We start from the raw sequence: 15,532 nt of genomic DNA, 5'->3' as shown, positions 1-15,532 counted from the left end.
CCCGTATGTTGTGTTTTGACCCAGAGAGGATTTTGTTTTCTGAAAAATGTTAATGTTATTGCATTAGACTAAAACCTACTGACTTTGCTCACACAAGGGTATAAATACTTCCCGAAATTTTTTGGCTAGTTTTTGTACTTTTTTGGGATTTTTACCTTGTTACACGTGTTCCTGATCAAAAATGACCCACCTATAAAACAGCATATAAATCTCTTGTTATATTATCACCAACTGGATTCAATCTTTTTGTCAGCTTGTTTTCTTTGAATTAGGACAGGTTTTGTATTTATTTTGGAAACTGACTGATTGTAGGTCTTATTGATCTTATCTTATAATGGTCAAAAATGACTGAAGACTGAAAATAAGAGAAAAAATTTAGTGTTCAGAGATTTATAACTTTTTTTTTTTGTAGTCCGGGAGCACCACAAGTGTGACTTACTTCCATTTTGTACAAAATAAAAGCATTTTAAAATGCTTCCTGCAAACTTCCTGGATAAACATTAAAGCACACTAGTGTGATATTTTCCCACATGTTTTGTTGTGACAATATTATCCACGGACCACAAATGATGTTTTTTTTCACTCAAAAACTGAGGCCTACAATTAATGAGTTCCAAAAATAAATACAAAACCTGTCCCAATTGAAAGAAAACAAGTTAACAAAAAGATTAAATCCAATATTTGTTAATAATATAGACAGTAAGCCAGTCCTTTATGACATTCAACACAAAAGGTATTATAGGGTTTTCAACACAGCGTAAGAGTTAAAGTTAAAATATGTGTTGTTCAAAATTCTCCCAAGATCCTCCTGAAGTACCCCTGGTTGGGAATCACTGGTGAAAACCTAATTTTCAGACTGCGAGCAAGTCCAGCTCTAACATGTGAGTTGGGGTGGTTGCTTGCAATGGTGGGCCAGTCTTATGATTGGGTGGTCCAGGCCCACACAGACCTCCTGTGAAGCTGGGCCATCAGGAGATGTGGATGTGTATTCAAGTGCCCCATAACAAATTTTGGACAGGATCGTAAGACTTGCTTACTAAGAATTATTGTGGCTTTTTTAAAGATTTTTAATCATTAAACAAAGTCACACACCATAACAGACCAAGCATACATAAAATCAACTATTCATTTATAAGGTATCAAATATTTGCAATAGTAGCCTATATAGCTAACATTTTGTATTTGTAAGTCCCTGAAACATTGAAATTCTCATAAGAAATATAAAGGCACATTTTGCATAGAAATCACGTTTTAAAGCAGGATGGGATTTACATTAGACATCACACTGACATAAGATTTTTTGCATGAAACCCTGAATACATTAAATAAATAAACACCAGGATTTATAAATCCCAAATGAAAAAGAAAAAAGAAAAATAAAGCAAAAAATCAGGCATCTTATCAGGCACACAAACACACAAAGGTAATAAAAAGTAAATAGTGATAAACAACTATGGAATGTATATGAACAGTTTATGAATTGTAGGTGTGCATTAATTGCATTCTAAAACTTTATTAAAAGACATACTGATTCGTTAAGCTAAAATTTGAATGTACAACAGTTAAAAAATATAAGCAAAGGAATCTCATGTAATGCACACAGTAAAATGAATTCATGGTGGCTCGGATTCAAGACTCAAGAAAGATGTCCAATGATGTTTTGGGGTTAGTTTAGTCATCCTCATCATCAAATTTCATGTTTGCATCATCTGCATCCAGCTGCAAAAGGATGAAATAAGCAGTCATAAATAGACAGTATATTAAAATGAAATTATTGTGATTAATAAAAGCATGGCAACCTTCTTGGGGTAAATTTTAAAATATTTCTGTCAATCTATTATTAATACAATTAAGAATATAATAATTATAAATCTCAGTATAGAAAAATACATTATATGTACAACATGAAGGGTTCATATAGTCAATGGTGGGTGAAAAATGCAGTTATGTGCATTTACTGTCTCAGGGCAATAAAAGAGATACTTACACATTTCATTTCCATGACAGTGAAGACGTGACCCGTCATGAACATTCTCAGAGGGATCGTGAGGATCAGGACAAACGGCAGGGCAAGTGAAAACGCACTAGATTTTACTGCCCACAGAATCACCAAACACATCACTTGGATCAAAGTGTACAGGTGCATACGCATAGTCGGCACCTTTAGAGAAACACAGAGAGAGAGAGATCTGTACTTAGATAGATGGTTGGATCAATAGATAGACAGAATGACTACATGGCCAAAATGTGGACACCCTCTTCTAATTATTGGGTTTGATGTTGGGGCATCATTACTCCAGTCTTCAGTGTCACATGATCCTTCAGAAATCATTCTAATATGATGATTTGATGCTCAAGAAACATTTCATATCATTATCAATGTTGAAAACAGTTGTGCTGCTTAATATTTCTTTGGAAACTATGATATACTTTTTTTCAGGATTCTTTGATGAACAGAAGGTTCAAAACGACAGCATTTATTTGAAATCATTGTGACATTATAAATGTCTTTACACTTTTGATCAATTTAATGCATCCTTGTGGAATAAAAGCATTAATTTCTTTCAAAATTAAAAGTGGACTGACCGCGAATGATTTTACAGTACTTTTGTCCATATAGTGTATATGTGTCCAGAAATAAATCTTACACGGGTGACATATGGAACTGTTGGATGATGCTTTTTCGGCATAATAAGCAGAAGCATACGGTCCCAAAGTTGGATGCCACTCAGGGAAGTGATACCCATATAGAGGAAGATCCCGAACAGAGCCGTCATAGGTATCATCTTCAGGATGGGCTCCATGAGAATCGAGACCCCTGTGGGTGAGGAATTATTATTATTATTATTATGTGTATTGTTCAATAATATTTTATCAAGCATTATTATGTCCATTTAAATTTAATATGGCAATAAAAGCTAATTGTTTCTGTTTAAACATTTGTTTAGTGTCATTATATCAGTTTAAGGTCTTGGAACTCACCAACCATCACGGCCACCAAAATACCACTGACTCTTTGTTCTAGCACACGTTCAATCTTCGGTCTGGGGCCTTTGGTCATGACAGTCAGGGCGTTGACGTGGGTGACAGATCTCACTGTTGCAGCACTGAGCCAGGGGACACCAAAGATAGATGCAACTCCTCCCAAGAGCACCAGAAGCAGGAGGTCCAGATGGAAACCAGAGCCCTTGACCATGTTTCTCTCAGGCTTACTCACAATCAGCCTGGATGAAAAAATGTTTTGTGAGGTTAGGCAGTGTAGCAACACTAAAATGTCTATGACCAAAGCAAAGGCTCGGTCTCCTCTTGATTTCAATCTAGCCCGAGGAATGTTTAACTGTCTCTGGTTGGAAGACCTTAGAGACCTTCCAGGATTATGAACAGATAGTAAATCAGTAATATATATCGGAGCTAGACCGTTCAGAGCTTTAAAAACCAGCAACAAAACTTTTTACTGTAACGAATTGGGAGCCAATGCAGAGATATCAGTACGGGGGTAATATGCTCTCATTTGCACACACCAGTAAGGAGCCTAGCAGCAGTGTTTTGTACCATTTGGAGACGGTTAAAAGATGCTTGGTTAATATACCCATATAAAGGGAATTACAATAATCAAGCCTTGTTGAAATAAAAGCATGGATGACCCTTTCAAAGTCCTTAAAAAAAGAAATGGTTTTACTTTGGCTAAGACTCTAAGGTGGAAAAAACTGGTTTTGACTACCGTATATATCAATATGAATGAGGCACTCACGTGGTGATCTGGGACTCAAGGAATATAAGGATGAAAACCAACAAGCCAGGAACAGCACAGGCGAACATCATCCAGATAGGAAATGGCTTCTTCTCACCAAATGGGTTGATGAGCCAGCCTCTGGCAGACGTGTTGGACACGGTCAGCCCCTTTGGCACCACCAGTTTCTAAAGCAGTTAGTAAATAAAACACGACACACATTAATGGAACCATCTAAAATCCTAATAAAGTCTATGATGAAAACAATTGAGTAGTAAGTACAACTGTCTACAATGTGTACACTAAACTAAAGAGCATTGCTCAAAACTAATGAGTTGATTTTCAGTGAACTTGTCATATGTTTTACAACATTCTTTATATATATATATATATATAGCTTGTCCAGCACACTTGTAGTGTTACATATTGTGAGGAGATATATAGTTTTTATTTCTTTCAAAGTAAAAGTAAAAATGGACATGCAGATATGATTTTTTCTGTTTACATGTAACACATGCATACATACAAATGTTACTACAGCATTGACTTCAGTAAACTTTTATCAGAGGTGTAAAGTATTTGAGTAAAAGTAATTAGTAGTTGTACTTTGTAGAGTATCAAAGATGTTTTACTCTCTACTTGATTATATTTTTGAACAAGTAAATGTACTTTTTACTCCAATACATTTGTGATGAGTAACTAACTTTTTCTGCAGCAGTTTGTTTCTTCTATAAAGAAGCAATATCACCATCTGAGGGATTTGAAGGTACTATATCTTGTGCATTTTGCCTTTACTCACCCAAACTTGTCAGCAAGGATACTTTATGTGAATGTGAGTGCATTAGCAGGTAGTTGCTGAATCACAGGTGTTTGATTTATGAGATGAGGACATGACTGCAGACGGTGATGAGGCCGAAACCAGCACATCTAGTGCAACTAGTCTTTGACTTTAATTTTACTTAATATTCATTTATTTATCTGTTTTATTGACAAGACCTTTTTGACAGATATATGTTTTCTTATGGCCTTTTTGTGCACTTGAGCTTAACTGAGACTTGAGAGTTTATAGACATTTAAGAGGCTGTTGTGTCGACCTTGATTTATTGCAATATTGAGTTGTTCGATTTTTTTATGATTTTAGAAAATAAACATGATTTCTCATCTTACAAATCAATTGTTTATTTTTTTTCAACAGCATGTCTCTCAGGTGTCGAGAACTAGTGCATCTCTGAGCCCATATTTTGTATGAGTAAAATACTTCAGTGCTGTTAAAATCGTTACTCCGAGACTTTTACTCAAGTTGTATTGGAATTGGATGTAACCTGTAATGGAGTCATTTCCGCTGTAAGGTATCTGTACTTTTACTCAATTATGGTTTTCAGGCATTCTTTACACCTCGGACCTTTACCTACTGTTAAAAATGTATCTAAAGCTCAATGTGACACACAACAACAGACTGTGTCAGTGTCAACATACATTTTTTTTTTGTTACTGCCATGGTGAAAAAGCATTGAAACATTTTGAGCAGTATGGCTCACATGATAACACTTTTCATTTTGGTTGCATTGGCCAATTTACTGTCACTATAACTAGGCTTAGAAGCATGAATGAAATGTTGTAGGTGTGTAACTACATTTTGTTGTGATGTTTCAGTTGTGACAATTGCACTTACAGTTGAATGTAAAAACTGAGAATGTAAAAATTGTAGCAAAACATGTCTCTGAACAAAGCAGAAGAAAGTGTTTGGCTAACCTGTGTGTAGGCATCACTGATGCTGATATCCACAGCGATCATGAAGAAGATGGCGATGGGGACACCAAAATCTCCAATCATTCGTCGGATCTGGTGGTGTACAGTGTTTTATTAGTAACATGAACTAAAATATTAGCTTTTTGTATTAAATTTTGTTCCAACCTTCCTCAGCCACACCACAGGTAATACATTCAAATGAAATAAAATGTGGAGTATTAAATCAATTTAAAGTATATTTAAAAGCTTTATAATGGTTAGATTGTACAATCTGTAATCTGCAAAAAAGACTCCTGATTTTTCCTCCCCAGGATACATTACTGTTTAAAAAATCAATATTGTTTGAAACTTTGAAGCAGTATCGGACTTTAAAATAAAAAAGGTAAACTGGGTAAACTTAAAAAAGCTAAACTTACAGGGCCAGGAAGGAAGACGCTAGTTTTAAACCCACGGAGATACAATGCGATGAAGAAACATCCAAACATAAGGCACATGGACAGCAGGGCGGTGTTGGGGTATGCTCTCTCGATGATCTCATGCAGTTCGGTAACATTGCCATCAGGAAGCTTTGTGATATTGATAACCTTTTTGATAGGGTGGAAGGGGTCCTCCAGGGAATCATTCAAGTGGTCGTAGTTCAAAATTAAAGGGTGCGCTTTGAAAATCTGAGAAGCAAGAGAACAAAGCATAGAGAGAGAGAGAAAAAAAATTAAGATTTGAGGACAAATGATATGATATGAAATAATCGACTGAAGTGTGCATTTGAAAGCATGTACATACCTTGATAAGCTTGGAAAAGGTCTCGTAGATGAAAATGAGAGAGATCAAGATGGAGAAGATCTCCTGGGTGAAGCGTGAGATGAAACGAACAAGGAAGCTCCCCTCCACTGCCACAATCACCACCACAATGATGATCAACCACATGCCCACCCAGACACGGCCCACAATGTACTCAAAGCCATTAGACTTGCAGAACTGAATGGGAAAGGTGAAAGTGTTTAGATGGATGAGAAAAGTCATACAGGTGGTGATAATCTACCTCGTTAAATACCAATTCTCACAGGTAAAAGCATCACCTGAAAGAACGCCTCCTCAAATACCATTAACGGACCAGTAAACCCAATGATGAGAGCTGGTTGAGCCGCGAAAAGACAAAAGATGATACCCTGCACGCAGGTAGCGATCATCATCTCAGAGACACCCATCATGTGCTCCGTCTTATCCGCTAAATCACAGAAATGGATTGAATGTTAGAGATGTTAGTTAAACAGGTACTCTCTCATCATTTTCTCACCCTCATACAGTCCCAAATGTATATTATTTCTTTCTTCAGATGAACACAAATGAAGATTTGTTTAGAAAAACAATCCATCTCTGTGGATCCATAGGCTATACTATGTATGTATGGAACTACCAAAGTTGACTCTTCAAAAACCACACAAACTCAACACAACTGTAATCCACATGACCAGAGTTGATGAATCAGTTTCCTCTCAATCAAAATGATAGGTGTGTGTAAGAAAAATATTAATATTTTAAACCACTATAAACCATCGGCTTTGGTCAACTGTCATAATGTTAATGTCAACACATTGTGAAACATGACATCTGTGCTTCTGCACCACTTCTTACATTAGCTTCTAAACGAGCTGACGGATCACTTCACGACACTATCATGAACCCGCTGTAACAGTTGGCCGGAAGCAATGGTTGATAAAAGTTTAAAATATTAGTATTTTTCTTATACTCAACTATCATTTTGCTTAAGAAGACACTGATACAACAACTGTGGTTGTGTGGATTACCGTTGTTTTCACTTTTTCAACATCGTTTTTTACTTTTCACACTTTAAATAGTTGGGTCATTCTAAACCCCGGGTAAACTGAATCCTGGGTTATCTTGCTTCATGTTTCACACGGCTCATAATTTACCCAGGGTTAACAATTAATCCTGGGTGAGTATTCATAAACTGATGTTTCACCATGGGTTAACGTTCTTATTTGCGTATTTGCGGTGTCATAGATTGGATAAACACAGCACGTGACCTGTTTACATGGCTAGCATCGTGCATCCTTGTATTGACTGTATTATGGAGTTTATACTGAATGGACGTTTCGGACTATAAACGTAAGAATGAAACGGGCTCTTCTTCACTCAGGTTGTCGTGTATTTAGTCAGCATTTGACATTTTTCCTCTCAAACACTGAATTGACTGTTTATAGCTATACAATAACAATGTTTCTGTGACTCCAAAGCACGCAAATATGAACGCGCTTGCTTGTCTGTTGCTAAGCATCTAGTCGTAACACGACATCGTTTTACACCATACAAGTTTTGGCACCGCAAAAGCGGTTTCTTAAGCCCAGATAAAAAAGCAGTGCTAACGCCGCTTTGAAATTACAAGTGAAACGTCCATTTACCCGGGGTTAAAAGCGGTGTTTAGAACGGCGATAACCCGGGGTTAGACCCAGTGTGAAAAACTCCTTGGCGTGTTTTTAAAGCATTAGATACACTTTATATGGACTCACTCGGATTATTTTCTAAAAACCTTTGTTTGTGTTCATCTGAAGAAAGAAAATCATATACATCTGGGATGGCATGATGATGAGCAAATAATAAGGAATTTTATTTTTTTGGGTTGGAGAGTATCCCTTTAATGACTTTCTATCCTATCTAGGTGGGAAGGAGAAGATGAAATGTGGACCAGGACCAGCAGCTAAATGAAATTGATTCAGATCTTTCTCAATGGTGTCATTAGCCAGTGCTTGCAATGAATGTACTCACCAAGAAGTCCTCCAAAGGTAATGGCAGGAGAAAGGGCAGCGAAGTAGATGAAGATGACAGCAGACAGCACCTGAGGATCCAGTGCATCGGTGAAGTCACTAAGGTAAAACTTGTAGCGCCGTTTTATGTCTTTGACCATGCCGCCAAAAGGATAGCCGGTACGGGCCAGTGGATCCTCCTTTGGCTTCACAGGTCCAGTTGGGGCTAAACAAACAATTAAACACAATTCATTTGATACAGTTCCAGATTTAAGAGTATGGTGGTGTAGAAGATTAAAGAGAAGGACTGTTTCTAGTAGTCATTATTGATTAATCTAAACCGCATATTGATACATGTCTATAATTTTGTAATTAAACCCTTAAGATGTGTACAGCAAAAAACAGTTAGAAATGTGACATAGGAAGAGCTGAAAGCATGAATATATGATTAAATCTTACTAATGAAACTAAGCATTGCTAAATTACTAAATGTAAATGTGTGTGTAACTATATTAAACATTTGGCAGTGATGCAGGGCCAGCATCCTAGTCTACACTGAAATAGTTATAATTATGTCAAATTTTGCTCTTGACAAAAAAGATGACCAAATCCATGCTGAATCTACAAACTATTTTTAGAGAAATCTACAGAATATTACAGAATGGATTTAAGCATGGTAAACTGTTAAATGGAGCTGAAAGTACTTATATTGGTAGCTCAGAGCATTATCAAATGATCTGATAAACATCTAAATATTCAGATTATTTAGGAAACAACCACACCAGGGGAGCAAAGGATGTTTAGAGCTTCAAATTTTAAACTGAACGAACAAAGTGACACCTGTATCAACAGCTTGTCATTCTATAAAGCCTGACCTTTGTCCCCAAATATGAGTCGGGTGTCACTTGGGCGGACCCTATCACGTAGCATCTTCTTCTGGAAGTTGATGATTGGCTTCAGCATGCTGTCATCCTGGATTTCTGTCGGTGGGATCACAATGCTGCAGTCCATGAAGTCTGCCATGGCATTGGTCAGATCCTTCTCATTTGTGGCCAAGTAAGCCTCCAGAGTGAACACCTGTTTGCAGGTACAGGATGAAGATGAGACATTAGAAAGCCTTTATCTATATAATATATCTATATATTTATTCAATAACATTTCAGTGCCCAATCCAAAGCTCCTCCTTACCCAGTCAGCCATCAGCGCCGCCATGGCCCGGCCACACTCATGATAGTCCATGCCGCTGTGACTGGGGCCCACCAGGAAGAAGACAAAACGAACTGGAATAGGAGCTTCCAGAACTCCTTCCATTACCACTGAATCCCGCAGACGGGCAAATGCTACCACTGGTTTCTGGAGGTTCTCCACCACACCTTGTGAGAGAAGGAGTGAAGAAACAAGAGCATGCAATGTGCTGGATAACAAATAATAATAATTTCTTGAAAAAAATTTAAAAATTAATGTACTCTCACCTGATAAAACCACAGAAGCCTCCACACGATCAACCATGTCTCGCTGATGAGGAACAGAACAGTGCAAATGTCAATAGACTAACGTAGAATTAATTTTCAACAAGATTTTAAACAAAGTCCTTCACAATGGGTCTGGAAATTTGTACTTGTTTTTTTGGAGACTAGGTTGAGTATTTCATTTGGATGCTAAAAAATTCAGAGAATCTGACTGAGCATTTAAAGTCTAAAACTGAAAGGACGAAAGGGTTTTAACAAGCAGGACATCCTGGTCTTGTCTTCACCCTAACCATCCACTAGCTTAAAGGGTTAGTTCAAGCAAAAAATTAAATTTTTGTCATGAATTACTCACCCTCATGTCGTCCCAAACCTGTAAGACCTTCGTTCATCTTTGGAACACAAATAAATATATCTTTGATGAAATCCGAGGGTTTCTGAAGCACACAAAAAAGTATTCTTGTCGCTTCATAACATTAAGGTTAAAGCACTGTAGTCATGTGAACTATTTTAATGATGTTTTTATTACCTTTCTGGAACTCAAAAAGTGCAGTGCTGCCTATGTGTGGTTCCGAAACTCTCAGATTTCATCAAAAATACCTTATTTTGTGTTCCAAAGATGAATGAAGGTCTTACGGGTTTGGGATGGCATGAGGGTGAGTAATTAATGACAGAAATTTCATTTTTGGGTGAACTAACCCTTTAAAAATCAGAGGGAAGTGCTAGGTTAATAAGCTGTACCTTTAAATTCAGCCAGCTTGGATTGGTGGTATGGTTCTGTTCCAACACGATCACATGAGGATGCGTATCAATAGTACGAGTTTGTAAGAATATATACACCAAAATGAGTTTTGGCATGCTTATGGTATGCAGTTTTTTTGCGTGCATGTGATGCGCACTTTATGGCGTGTATATGATATGCTCTTGGGTAGGAAGCGGGTGGGGGTTTCGTACGTATAATACGGCATAAAGTGCGTATCATATGCACGCGAAAAACTACGTACCATAAGCACGCCAAAACTCATTTTGGCATATATATTCTACAAGATTACAAACTCATACTATTGATATGCATTTTCGTGTGATCGGGCTCTCTGTTCTGGGCAAGAACTGCAATAACCTCCCTTAGGGTAAACAGAACAGAACCAAAGTATTGCAATATCGTTCATTTTCTTAATGATAATAATTAAATGTAACAACATAATTGAAGAAATTAGTCTAAACAAAGAGGAATATCAGAAGGGCAAGTCCTGAATGGACAAAGGAGGAGCTGGGGATGGAGGAGGCTAATTAGCTCCAGAGCAATGCGATAAAGCTGCTGAAAATACGGAATGGACCATATATATAGGAATGTGGTGATAGGCATCATATTCCTATAAGTCAATGTGAATCTGCTGAGTGTCAGCTGATGTGAGCTTGACTAACATGACATATATATATATATATATATATATATATATATATATATATATATATATAGAGAGAGAGAGAGAGAGAGAGAGGTAGACAGGTACACAGACAGACAGACAGACAGACAGACAGATAGATAGATAGATAGATAGATAGATAGATAGATAGATACCTGTTTGGTGACTGAGAATGTTTGCAGCTCTATGTCTGCTGAACCAGGGGATGAAGTGGGCTCTAATTGACTGTAAAGCAGAAAAAAAATTGTCATAACATTTATTTTATATCCATAGACAGTCGTATAGAGTCATGACTCATATCTTACTCATACCAATTAATGAGGATCTCATTAAAACAATTTTTTTTTAAAATTCCCTGGATAAAAATTAAAACAACAACAAAAATTAATATAAAGTGATATAAATTAAAATAAATTTTCTCCACATACATTACTTTGCAAAAGTAGTGGACATATTTTAAACGTAAAGGGTGATTGATTTGATTTAATCAATAGAAGTTAATTGATAAATAAAATCCATTTATGACATTATTTTTGGAAGCATCCTCAGTTTACAACATTTTTACACAAGTGCCTAAAACTCTTCACAGTACTGTATCTTTACAGGCAGGTTTCTTCAAGCATATTGGAGACATTTGATGATGGTGAGATCAGATCTCTGTGTGGAGCACCGGCTGTTGTCAGACTCCTTGTGTATTCAAAAATCTCACTGGATTATTACAATTAATGGCAAAAGGAGTGTTTAGAAATGTAAACTGATATTTCCTACTGACACACTACAGAAAAAGATATAAATAACTGGCTTAAAACAATTTTTTGGGGTGAAAATACTAACATGCCTAAGACTTTTGCAAAGTACTGTACACACAAACACAAAGCTGCACAGATAATGAGGAGCCTTACGTGCGCTTGCGTTGCAGTATGGTCACAAGAGCGTCACGGTCTGTGGGCCGGATCTCTTTTCTGAGCAGAAGTTGTTCCACCATCTTCTGACCAATGCTTGATAAGCTGCTGTCATCAACATCAAGCAGCACCGCCCCTGGTTAGTCACCATAAACATAATTAAATAAACATAAATAAATTGATCCAGTCACTAAATTAACATGCTCTAGTTGAGATATGGGCCTTCATTAGAAGTATATTTAGCTGTTTATGTGGGCACCACAAGTTTCCTGATCAGCCATTTTCATCTTTTGTAAAAATGTCTAAAGGTTTAAGGAAACTTGGTGTCTCACCTGTGCTCATGGCCTTGCGGAGTTGAATGAGGCTTTTGAAGGTGAGATAGGAAATATGGGCCTGGCTCCACTGTCCCGTGGCAGGGCTTAAGTTCTCCTCATAACCCACCCAGCGTCCCGTTTCCTGCCACACCTCCCCACGAAGCTCATTCAGCTCAACGTATGCCTGATGTGGGCGAGCAGAATTTTTTATTAAAGAGATTTATAAAGAAGTAAAAGATATGTTTGTAAATACATTATATGTTTGTGTGTATCACCTCTGCATCTCCTCTCTTGATGGCATTGGTGTTGGTATTTCGAGCGGCTGAAAAGGGAAATGGAAAAAATGAGTAGCGAACCAGGAAGGTTTAAGGTTTGTGTTTTTATATATGCATGTGAAATGCAAACACACCTTCTAAGTCTCTGGAGAAGGTGAAGGTCTGAGGCTGCACCTCTTCCTGCTGCCTCATCTGCTCCAAGTCATAGCTGCCTTTGTGTCCCGCAGGTGTCCTACAGAGGGCGACAGAGAGCACACACTACAACACACAGCAGGGCAAAGACCCGACTGTCACAGCTACACACACTCACCAGATCTTATGCACCATAGGCCACACTGAGCTCCATCGTCTTATAAAGCGACCCAAGCCATCCCTGATACAAGAAACATAAACCTCACTCTGTCTAGCCCTCGCACTGCCCTGGTCGGCCACAAGGGCGCGACATTTTACAACTTTACTCTCTGTAATCCTAACGTGTAGTAATTTCTTTGAGACGGGACATAATTGTGCCACCCACATTCATCCCTACCCATGAAATTCAATATGAAAGTCTATCAGAGATTTAAGTACATTTTAAGAGATTTTAAGATGGTTTTTCAGATGTCTGATTAGCTTTTCTCAAAAAAAAACAAACAAACAACAAAAAAATATAAATAAATGAATAAATAAATAAATATAATAACTGACTAATAATTAAATAAAAAGTAGATACAATTTTGTAAAAAAAAAAAAAAACCCAAAACAAAACATTTGCAGCAAATCACCCCAAAATGAAAATATTTTTTTTTTCCTGTATTTTTTAAAAGGAATATTTAGATGTTTTCCATTGCATGATTATTTTGATGAAAATGATTAATTTTCAATAACATAATAAAAATAAATAAATAAATAAATCAATTGGCAAAATATTGTTGTACTTCCTTTAAAATATGCTAATTTAAATATAAAAAATTATAATCTAATAAAAAATAAGAATCAAAATGTCTGGATTCTTGGCAGTTTGGGGATGTTAATCGTCATAAAAATGTGACAAACCGTAATGGTCCTATAAACAGCCTGTAAACTATTCCTTCTAATGTTTTTTCCATTGATTTTAAGATGTAACCTGACCAGGACAGGATTCAGTGAAGCAAATAAAGTGAAGCGGAGGCAACTATATTTGCATTTCTATCAATGTATGTGTCCATTTGATACTCACAAAGTGAATGGAGCTGGTAGAGGTGACTCACTGTCCTCGTAGGACATGTCATTGTCCTATAGAGAGAGATACACTGTATTACTACACTTTATGACGTATATGAATGTAATAATCCATTGTACATCCACCATTTAATGTGCTACGAGATGTCTTCCTCACCCCTTCAAACGATACGGTTTCCATCATCGAGACTGTCTTCCTTCTGTTTCAGAAAGTCTCACACATAACCTTCATTCACAAAATAACACAGTCAGACTGTAAGACTTGCACACCTGCTACAGGCAGTGGTTATCGTTCATTCATGTATTCCCCTTTATTATTAAAGTGTTACCATAGACAACACAAGAAATTCATTTCAACATACTGTTCTTGACAACCAGAATGAGTTTTACCAGTAAACTCTTACTCACTCACATGATTTGCACAAAATTTATACTGTATATTTACAATAGCATATATAAATCATCAATGAAATGATATAGTTTTAATGTTCTGTATGTTTTTGACTAGTTCTTTTAAAAGCAAGGACTTGGCTTAGAAGCACTGAGGATCAGATCACAACTCAGTTTTCAAGTCTTTCGGAGGCACGGAGGCTCACCCCTAACTAGCACAAGGGCGTGTAAGAGCCACAAACAGACAATTATCTGAAGACTGAACTTCTATGGTGTGATAAGGACTCTTCTGTTCCTTGTGTACAGAGGCAGATAAAGCGCAGCAGAGGGGTTTGGTGAAGTTGTTGTGCTTCAAAACCCTCTCAACTACTTCAACACAACGATGAAGATCGTAAACACATGTATTCCCTATTTTAAAATAAAACCGAATTATCTTATCAACATTTACTAGAACCTCTTGGGATTTGTGCTAAAAATGTGAGTGATGATAAATCTAGTGGAGGGAGAAGAGAACATGTTTCCTTAAATAGTTTTTTAGAATAGCAGCTAATTAATTGAATAAATATTTTTTTAAATGTAGGTTATTTACCTAATACATTCATAAACAGAATTCTAAACTTTCCATTAAACAAAATACACCAGTTTAAAGACGAATGCTTATTTTCAGTAAGATGAACATTCATTTTTTTGAATGACACACAATCTAGGCAGTTTTAGCAACTCTAGTATAAAACAAACTTGTCCACGAGTCATACATTCACAATCTGCAGCAATAAGAATCCTTTTCCAGAGTCTTTTGAGATTAGAAAACAGCACTTTAAATAGTAGAGACAGTATATACTGTACAATAGGCTGATAATTTACTGCTGCAAGTAACAATGAGATCTTAAAATGACCTTTAGCAGGTGTCCCGTCTGCAAGTGACCACTGTCTCATTCTAGCCTACTGTTTCCCACTCAGACCTTGTCAAAAACACCTAATTTGACTGTTTAATATAGCACAACACACCCTTACCTGAGCCCAGGTGGTCCTGGCGGGTCTGTGCTGGGTTTCCGCGTCTACACTTTGAGCGCCGAACTCAAGACTGACCTCGGACCGATTCAAAAGGCATGGGTGGGGATGGAGGGGTAATGGAAAAAGAGAGAAAGACGTGAAGTCATGTAGTGCGTGGCAACCCAAAAAGCGACAGCATGCGTAGAGCACCCAGGGGTGGGAAGGAGTGATAAGACCCTCATAATCAGAGAAATAGCCTTATCGATGCGGCCACCTTACAGCAGGAATACCCCAACCCTAATACCACTCCCAAAAACAGTCACC

General features: G+C 37.2%; 1 protein-coding gene across 2 annotated transcripts; it reads right to left on the bottom strand.

The window, feature by feature from the left end:
• Positions 1–367: 367 nt before the first annotated feature.
• slc4a1a (solute carrier family 4 member 1a (Diego blood group)) lies at positions 368–15,382 on the bottom strand. 2 transcript variants are annotated; one of them, XM_067381707.1, is made up of 21 exons: positions 15,224–15,377; positions 13,983–14,051; positions 13,824–13,879; positions 12,760–12,857; positions 12,626–12,672; positions 12,369–12,534; positions 12,037–12,172; positions 11,290–11,359; positions 9,714–9,756; positions 9,430–9,614; positions 9,117–9,318; positions 8,264–8,467; positions 6,556–6,704; positions 6,260–6,454; positions 5,896–6,144; positions 5,483–5,572; positions 3,752–3,918; positions 2,983–3,224; positions 2,649–2,818; positions 1,988–2,161; positions 368–1,719 (listed from the first exon to the last, which is right to left on the bottom strand). In XM_067381707.1, exons 2-21 carry the CDS (start codon positions 14,007–14,009, stop codon positions 1,672–1,674), a joined length of 2,718 nt encoding a protein of 905 aa, XP_067237808.1. In that variant the 5' UTR covers positions 14,010–14,051; positions 15,224–15,377; the 3' UTR covers positions 368–1,671. The 2 variants fall into 2 exon arrangements, with proteins under 2 accessions (XP_067237808.1, XP_067237807.1); XM_067381706.1 differs by having other exon boundaries at positions 369–1,719; positions 15,230–15,382.
• Positions 15,383–15,532: the final 150 nt, after the last annotated feature.

The sequence above is a fragment of the Chanodichthys erythropterus genome, chromosome 3, assembly GCF_024489055.1.
Source record: "Chanodichthys erythropterus isolate Z2021 chromosome 3, ASM2448905v1, whole genome shotgun sequence".
Taxonomy (NCBI): Eukaryota; Metazoa; Chordata; class Actinopteri; order Cypriniformes; family Xenocyprididae; genus Chanodichthys; species Chanodichthys erythropterus.
Note: the sequence above shows the minus strand (reverse complement) of the source record. Positions and strands in the feature narration are given on the sequence as shown.